We start from the raw sequence: 10,000 nt of genomic DNA, 5'->3' as shown, positions 1-10,000 counted from the left end.
TTTTAAGGACTTAAAAAGCCGAGGGCTATTGTGCAGGTTCTGATAAACCTCAAAACGGACAAACGGCATAAAAGACAAATCCTTATTTGAGCCTTTCCCTCCTCAGCAAGACTCTGATGGAAGGTGGGAAAAAAGAGAAAAGAAACCCGGCCTCATTTTGAGCTTCTCTCCTCGGCAAGACTCTCGCTTCAGGGTGGAGTTCCAGGTAGGTAGATAGATAGATAGATAGATAGACAGACAGACAGACAGACAGACAGACAGACAGACAGACAGATAGATAGATAGATAGATAGATAGATAGATAGATAGATAGATAGAAAGATAGATAGATAGATAGATAGATAGATAGATAGATAGATAGATAGATAGATAGATAGATAGAAAGATAGATAGATAGATAGATAGATAGATAGATAGATAGATAGAAAGATAGATAGATAGATAGATAGATAGATAGATAGATAGATAGATAGATAGATAGATAGATAGAAAGATAGATAGATAGATAGATAGATAGATAGATAGATAGATAGATAGATAGATAGATAGAAAGATAGATAGATAGATAGATAGGGCCTGTATCACGGGGTGCGTTCGTAAATCCACTCTGACGCTCTACAACACTGAGATGAGAGCGCAAAGGTACCGTACATTACAACAGCACTCCCAACTTACGAACGGTCCAGTGGGGTGCTCGGAGTGATATTTCCGAACGCACCCCAGATGTACTTAGCTAATCTAGCTCTATTTTTGAGAGCATATATATATATATATATATATATATATATATATACATTATACTGTGTATGTATGTATGTCTGTGTGTGTGTGTGTGTGTGTGTGTGTGTGTGTGTGTGTGTGTGTGTGTGTGTGTGTGTGTGTATATATATTATATATATATATACTGTGTGTATAGAAAATATAGACTTATTGTTGTTTTGTGTAACCTAAGTTATGAGGTGACGTAAGGGTCCCACACAAGACCCAACCCCTCTCAAAACACCCCAATCGAAAACGGAATCATTTCTGTATATTTTACAATGACTTTTACAATTAAATAATTTAGGTTACAATAATTAGGTCTGCTTTTGATTTTGATAAATTTTAAACTTTTGATAAATTTTAGCCAAATTATGGAAGATTCGGCAACATTCCATGTTTTACAGTTGATTCAATTTTTATTACTAAATTCCATTATAAATTTTTTTCCTCGTTTTGTGGAAATCATATGGCCCTACCTAATACAGTGTGTGGGAGCTGGCCTCTCCCTCTCCCTCTCTCTCTCTCTCTCTCTCTTATCAGATTATTAGCTATTTCTCTCTATTACAGATAACTAGCAGCAGGAATCTATAAATATATATGTATTACATTTTGTCAATGTCTTGTCACATAGAATGACAGTCATGTGATGTAAAGCATCCTTATGTTTAATCCTTAATCACTGTAATCAACTGATCAACTAATGTTTGCAATCTCAAAACCCGACTTGACAGTCATTCCAATAGTGCAGCTCTGAATTTGAGAGAACCCTCTCTCTCTCTCTCATGCAATTTCCAGACCCTTGACTAAAGGGGGGGGGACATGTTGCCATGGTAATGCCTCTCTCCACACAGACAGGGTAAAGCAGGGGAGGATGGAGGGGGGGGGGACATGTTGCCATGGTAATGCCTCTCTCCACACAGACAGGGTAAAGCAGGGGAGGATGGAGGGGGGGGACATGTTGCCATGGTAACGCCTCTCTCCACACAGACAGGGTAAAGCAGGGGAGGATGGAGGGGGGGGACATGTTGCCATGGTAACGCCTCTCTCCACACAGACAGGGTAAAGCAGGGGAGGATGGAGGGGGGGGGGGCATGTTGCCATGGTAACGCCTCTCTCCACACAGACAGGGTAAAGCAGGGGAGGATGGAGGGGGGGGACATGTTGCCATGGTAACGCCTCTCTCCACACAGACAGGGTAAAGCAGGGGAGGATGGAGGGGGGGGGGGCATGTTGCCATGGTAACGCCTCTCTCCACACAGACAGGGTAAAGCAGGGGAGGATGGAGGGGGGGGGGACATGTTGCCATGGTAACGCCTCTCTCCACACAGACAGGGTAAAGCAGGGGAGGATGGAGGGGGGGGGGACATGTTGCCATGGTAACGCCTCTCTCCACACAGACAGGGTAAAGCAGGGGAGGATGGAGGGGGGGGGACATGTTGCCATGGTAACGCCTCTCTCCACACAGACAGGGTAAAGCAGGGGAGGATGGAGGGGGGGGGGGACATGTTGCCATGGTAATGCCTCTCTCCACACAGACAGGGTAAAGCAGGGGAGGATGGAGGGGGGGGGACATGTTGCCATGGTAACGCCTCTCTCCACACAGACAGGGTAAAGCAGGGGAGGATGGAGGGGGGCGGGCATGTTGCCATGGTAACGCCTCTCTCCACACAGACAGGGTAAAGCAGGGGAGGATGGAGGGGGGGGCATGTTGCCATGGTAACGCCTCTCTCCACACAGACAGGGTAAAGCAGGGGAGGATGGAGGGGGGGGCATGTTGCCATGGTAACGCCTCTCTCCACACAGACAGGGTAAAGCAGGGGAGGATGGAGGGGGGGACATGTTGCCATGGTAACGCCTCTCTCCACACAGACAGGGTAAAGCAGGGGAGGATGGAGGGGGGGGGGGGGCATGTTGCCATGGTAACACCTCTCTCCACACAGACAGGGTAAAGCAGGGGAGGATGGAGGGGGGGGGGGACATGTTGCCATGGTAACGCCTCTCTCCACACAGACAGGGTAAAGCAGAGAGGAAAAGGTGCCGCCCACCTTTAGCCATCTTGTTGAGGACCATGTCGATCAGGATGTAGGTCCCACTTCTCCCTGCGCCGTCACTGGGTGGGCGAGAGACAAAGAGACAGAATGGAGGAGAGAGAGAGACAGAGAGAGACATTAATCGAATGAAACAGTTGAATTTCTCATAATTTAACATTAAAAATGATAGTCTAAGAACTCTATGCACCATCCATCTTATAGCCTACATTTAGCATGTTATGGATATTACAATAGCTCTACTTTATAGATCAAGGGTTGAAGTCGCTTTTACTGTAACTTAGTAGCATTTTGTGCAGTTGTACGCTTTTCAGAATCAGAATCAGCTTTATTGGCCAAGTATGAACACATAGAAGGAATTTGAGTCCGGTTTGCATCGCTCTCAAAACACAGCAAAAAGGTGCACAAGCTAAAACAAACAAGGGCACAGGTACATTTCAACATTAACCCACCTGATGCAGCATTTGTGTGTATATCCCTCATTTGTGTGCGTATCCCTTTAAGACCGCGAACCGCGTTAACGCGGTTCGCGGTCTTAAAGGGATACACACACAAATGCTGCAACAGGTATCAATGGGTTAAAGGAACACCCCAGGTATTTCCACCAGCTTTGTATGATTACAACATCAGTAGTATATCAGAAAACTGTAAACAGTTTTGCAGTCATTCATGTAGTTTGGCAGTTATTGAGAGTTGATTTGAGTTCAGTTGTGGACCAGTGATGTCATTCATGCACAAATGACATCACTGGTCCACAACTTAACTCAAATCACCTCTCAAAGACTGTCAAACTAAATTAATGACTGCAAAACCGCAAAAAAGCTGGTTGAAAATCGCCGGAGTGTTCCTTTTTTACCAATTTTACATTGACTACTATGTACAATAAGTGTCATGTAAAGTGTCTTATTTTAAGTTAGTCAGTTAGCTTAGTAGTAGTTTAGTTATTTTACTTAAAAAAGCGAATGAAAATCACAATAAACTGTAACATCGAATCACAATGAAGGTGTGTGAGAAAGTAAGACCAGCCAAAAGGTCCTCACTTCCCAGGTGTAACACTCAAATTGGTCCTCACTAAGATAGCTGTACAAGAACACACACACACACACACACACATGCACACACACACAAACACATATACACACATGCACACACACAAACACACACGCGCGCGCACACGCAGCTGTGTCTACAAACACGTCCGGTGGCAGTACCTCTGGAGTATGTGTGTGTGTGTGTGCATGCGTGTGTGTGTGTGTGTGTGTGTGTGTGTGTGTGTGTGTGTGTGTGTTTGCGCGCGTGTGTGCGTGTGTGTGTGTGTGTGCGTGCGTGTGTGTGTGTGTGTGTGTGTGTGCACATGTCCTACAGGTTATTACAGAGCGATTAGATCTGTCGTATCGCTGCACCTCGCCGCCATCATTACATGGCCATCACAGATATGCGGGGGAGGTTTGTGTGTGTGTGTATGTATGTGTGTGTGTGTGTGTGTGTGTGTGTGTGTGTGTGTGTGTGTGTGGGTGGGTGCAGGGGGGCAATAAAAGCCTGAGGGCTATGAGCAAACACGTCAAGATGTCTGCTGCTTTCCACTCCCTATATCAGAGAGAGATCGAGAGAAACACAGAAGGCTCTTTCACACACAGATCGCGCAAAATTTGCAGTTTAGGAGTCCCGCAAAGCCCGCACCCTCGCCACAGAAATTGCTTTCACACAGAGCCAAGCAGCATGGCCACATTACCGTGCTGCTGTGTACTTTCAGGTGAAATCCCCCGCTCCCGCATTGAAAGGCGAGCGGAGGGATTTCCAGCTCCTCCTAGCCCAAATAAATATTTTCATAGGTTAGTGTAGCCTAGCTACTGTATGATGAACGAATTCATTCAACTTCTCCTATGTCCGCTGAGCAGGGAGGATAGGTGCACTCGCATGGTGGGCGGGCAGATCGATATGGTGTCCTACTAAAATTGGAACGATACACGACCGCACGCATATCAAACAGCTGCAGTCTGCATAACGTTCGTCGGGGGAATAGTATAGGCTATAAATGCACATGACTACTTAACGTTAGTAGTTTTTGTAAGGGAATGCACAGAGCTGATTTCGAGAGGGAATATCCTCAGACCAACTCGCCACAGACAGCTATAGCCCTCTGAAGCTTATTATTATATCCGTTAATTTTACCTACTAATGTCAACATCGTTTGAGCATAAAGCCTAACCGCACGGAGCATTCCTCCTGGCATCCCTGCAGTCATGATTGTATATGCTACTTTTTTTACTTTCACTCCTGCACTTTCTTGATACATGAGGTGATTTCCCCTGTAATTTTTTTATGAATGAGCTGACCATTCCCACCTTTTCCGGCTCGCTGCGACGACGCTTTCAAATGGAGGCGGGTTGCCAGGTAACCCGGCGCTGTGACTACCTACCGTGGCGGGACAAAAGGCGTAAAACAATTATCCACCAAAGCGCGTTCACGACTTTCACATCGGAGGCGCGAATCCTATTTTCCGTGCATTTTTCGGCTTTCAAGGCCGGTGTGAAAGAGCCTAGAGAGAGAGGGAGATAGACAGACAGAGAGAGAGAGAGAGGGGAGAGAGAGAGAGAGAGAGAGAGAGGGGGGGGGGAGAGAGAGAGAGAGAGAGAGGGGGAGAGAGAGAGAGAGGGAGAGAGAGAGAGGGAGAGAGAGAGCGAGGGAGATAGACAGACAGATAGAGAGAGAGGGAGAGAGAGAGAGAGAGAGAGAGAGAGGGGGAGAGAGAGAGAGAGGTAGGCGGTCTATGGGGCCATATCCACAAGGAACTTTTTTTGAGCTGCAAGCGCCTTTCATTTACTCTGGTAAGGACGCACTAGGAGCGCTCCTCTTCCCAGCGTGGGAGGATCATGTTATTCCCCCCAGTTCCCCTCCCACGCTGAACAGGCACCGCGACCGACAAGGGGAGGCACTCGTGCAGCGACCAGGTCATTATGCCATATTAAACAATAGATCAGTATATAGTATAGTATAGTATAGTGTATAGTATATTAGTCAGCATATTAAATATTATAGATCAGTGTATATATATATATATATATATATATATATATATATATATATATATATATATATATATATATATATATATATATATATAGTATATCAGTCAGCAGACAGAGAGACAGACTATATGTTGTGGATGCTGCCTCCTTTTCTTCCATCTAATCACTGCAGGATGTTTTCACCAAGAAATGTGTCAGATTATTTTGTGTTAAATACAGATTTAATGATGTCTCTCAGGTCTGACTCATTTCCTCAGGTGGTGGAGATACACAGATGTGATCACATACCCAGCCCCCCCACACACACACAACAGGCACACACACACACACACACACACAAGCACACACACACACACGCATGCGCGCACGCACACACGCACGTGCATACACACACACGCGTGTGCATACACACGCGCGCACGCATGCACACACACATGCACACACACACACACATACACACGCACACACACACCCACACACACGCACATACACACAGGCATGCCGCATGCACGTACACACACACACACAGACATGCACGTACACGCGCGCACACACACACGCACGCACACACACACCCACACACACACGCACATACACACACACACACACACACACACAGGCACGCACGTACACACACACACGCACGCACACACACACACCCACACACACACACCCACACACACACACACACACACACACAGGCACGCACGTACACACACACACGTACAGACACAGCAGACGACAGCTGCAGCTCGTCTCTCGCTCTCACCCACAGCCTCCGACTGACACACCGCAAACTTAGAAGTGTCTCCAATTAAAAGTTGTCCTCCTGTGTGGACAGTTTGTCCTCCTGTGTGGACAGTTTGTCCTCATGTGTGGACAGTTTGTCCTCCTGTGTGGACAGTTTGTCCTCATGTGTGGACAGTTTGTCCTCCTGTGTGGACAGTTTGTCCTCATGTGTGGACAGTTTGTCCTCCTGTGTGGACAGTTTGTCCTCCTGTGTGGACAGTTTGTCCTCATGTGTGGACAGTTTGTCCTCCTGTGTGGACAGTTTGTCCTCATGTGTGGACAGTTTGTCCTCCTGCGTGGACAGTTTGTCCTCCTGTGTGGACAGTTTGTCCTCCTGTGTGGACAGTTTGTCCTCATTGGTGGACAGTTTGTCCTCCTGTGGGACAGTTTGTCCTCCTGCGTGGACAGTTTGTCCTCCTGCGTGGACAGTTTGTCCTCCTGCATGGACAGTTTGTCCTGCTGCATCGACAGTTTGTCCTGAGTGGACAGTTTGTCCTCCTGCGTGGACAGTTTGTCCTCCTGAATGGACAGTTTGTCTTCCTGCGTGGACAGTTTGTCCTGAGTGGACAGTTTGTCCTGAGTGGACAGTTTGTCCTCCTGCATGGACAGTTTGTCCTCCTGTGTGGACAGTTTGTCCTCCTGCATGGAGAGTTTGTCCTCCTGCGTGGACAATTCTCCCTATACTTCAACATGTCTGTCATCCTCCACACAGCCACGGAGAGGAGCGAGACATGGACAGTGACTGCTGTTGTTTTCAGCTGTATATCTATTGTGTACATCGGGGCGGCTGTGCCTCAGGAGGAACAGTGGGTCGTCCACTAATCGCTTTGGACAAAAGAGGTCGGTGGTTTGATCCCCGGCTCCTCCAGTCTACATGTGGAAGTGTACTTGGGCAAGATACTCAACCCCAAATTGTCCCCGGTGGCTGCGCCAGCACCCTGCGTGGCAGCTTGCCGCCATTGGTGTGTGAATGGGTGAATGTAGGCATTATAAAGCGCTTTGGATAAAAGCGCTTTATAGATGCAGGTCATTTACCATTTACACTGCACATTCCTTACATACTTTACAGTGCACATTCCTCACATACTTTACAGTGCACATTCCTTACATACTTTACAGTGCACATTCCTTACATACTTTACAGTGCACATTCCTTACATACTTTACAGTGCACATTCCTTACATACTTTACAGTGCACATTCCTTACATACTTTACAGTGTACATTCCTTACATACTTTACAGTGCACATTCCTTACATACTTTACACTGCACATTCCTTACATACTTTACAGTGTACATTCCTTACATACTTTACAGTGCACATTCCTTACATACTTTACACTGCACATTCCTTACATACTTTACAGTGTACATTCCTTACATACTTTACAGTGCACATTCCTTACATACTTTACAGTGCACATTCCTTACATACTTTACAGTGCACATTCCTTACATACTTTACAGTGTACATTCCTTACATACTTTACAGTGTACATTCCTTACATACTTTACAGTGTACGTTCCTTACATACTTTACAGTGCACGTTCCTTACACACTTTACAGTGTACATTCCTTACATACTTTACGGTGTACATTCCTTACATACTTTACAGTGTACATTCCTTACATACTTTACAGTGCACATTCCTTACATACTTTACACTGCACATTCCTTACATACTTTACAGTGTACATTCCTTACATACTTTACAGTGTACATTCCTTACATTCTTTACAGTGCACATTCCTTACATACTTTACAGTGCACATTCCTTACATACTTTACACTGCACATTCCTTACATACTTTACAGTGTACATTCCTTACATACTTTACGCTGCACATTCCTTACATACTTTACAGTGTACATTCCTTACATACTTTACAGTGTACATTCCTTACATACTTTACAGTGTACATTCCTTACATACTTTACAGTGCACATTCCTTACATACTTTACAGTGTACATTCCTTGCATACTTTACAGTGCACATTCCTTACATACTTTACAGTGCACATTCCTTACATACTTTACAGTGCACATTCCTTACATACTTCACAGTGTACATTCCTTACATACTTTACAGTGTACATTCCTTACATACTTTACAGTGTACGTTCCTTACATACTTTACAGTGCACATTGCTTACATACTTTACAGTGTACATTCCTTACATACTTTACAGTGTACGTTACTTACATACTTTACAGCAGGGCTCGACATTAACGGCTGCCCGGTTGCCCCGGGCAACCCAAAAAAAAATTGGGCAACCATTTCTTGGCCTTTGGTTGCCCCAGGGGCAACCACGTTTTAACATGCAAAAAAATATGTACAGCAACAAACAGCAACATATACACCAAATAAATATGTTTTAATACTTGTTGTGAGTGACATATATGTGATATTTTATTGCTGTTACAATCGGACCGATGTTACTAATTACCAGTCGGAACCTACTTGATGCATGCTGCACGTGCGGTGTGTTTAAGGAGTACTGACTTGGACAGGTGATTAACGGGATTCCTTGTCTAATTAATGTTACACGCGACGCAACAAACGCACATTTCCCAGTGTCTCTGCCACGGGATTCCTCGTCTAATTAACGTTACACGCGACGCAACAAACGCACATTTCCCAGTGTCTCTGCCATGGGATTCCTCGTCTAATTAACGTTACACGCGACGCAACAAATGCACATTTCCCAGTGTCTCTGCCACGGGATTCCTCGTCTAAATTAACGTTACACGCGACGCAACAAACGCACATTTCCCAGTGTCTCTGCCATCACACTGGACATCAACACTAGCGGAAGATTTCTCCCCCTCCAGCAAATATACATGAATGTTAGGGGCGTAACGAACATGAACATGAACATCTTACTGAGAGGGAGAGAGCTATAGCTAACAGCTAAGCTAAGTATAACTAGCGTGTTAGCTAGTTCTAGTCTGAAAAGCATGTAAACAGCGGTGAGATTAGTGAGAGAGTCTGTAAAAGGAGGAGAGACCCGCGAGTGCTTCTGCAGAACTAGTGCATGTTGTGTACAGCGGGTAATGAGCCGCTGTTATGAAGATTAAAGCGAGATTCACAGAGTTGAGAGCAGACAAACACTTGCAGCTGCATCCTCTCCACAGTCTCCAGTCCTGCACATGACGCCTTCAGGAGCCGTCGGTAAACCACGCGCGTGTGGCCTTTGAGTGACTGTAATGTTTCACAACAAAATAAATAACCTGTCTCAAACAATGACTGATATCACAGGATGTAGTGAAGAGTGCAATGTACATGGGTATATAATTTGTAAAGAGTGTAAAGAGAAATATTGTATTAAGAGATACATAGAGATAGCCTACATCAGTGGTTTCCAAA

The 10,000-nt window shown here is 45.3% G+C and overlaps 1 protein-coding gene across 1 annotated transcript in view; it reads right to left on the bottom strand.

Moving 5' to 3' along the window:
* LOC310792211 (receptor-type tyrosine-protein phosphatase N2-like) overlaps positions 1-10,000 on the bottom strand; it is a gene marked incomplete at its 5' end in the record, with an annotated part of 65,708 nt that overhangs the window by 4,184 nt on the left and 51,524 nt on the right. The window contains one exon of the mRNA XM_083653939.1: positions 2,808-2,872. Within this exon, the coding sequence (XP_083510065.1) occupies positions 2,808-2,872 (65 nt within the window). The remainder of the gene's footprint in view (positions 1-2,807; positions 2,873-10,000) is intronic.

Source organism: Poromitra crassiceps (assembly GCF_964638095.1).
Source record: "Poromitra crassiceps genome assembly, chromosome: 17".
Taxonomy (NCBI): Eukaryota; Metazoa; Chordata; class Actinopteri; order Beryciformes; family Melamphaidae; genus Poromitra; species Poromitra crassiceps.
Note: the sequence above shows the minus strand (reverse complement) of the source record. Positions and strands in the feature narration are given on the sequence as shown.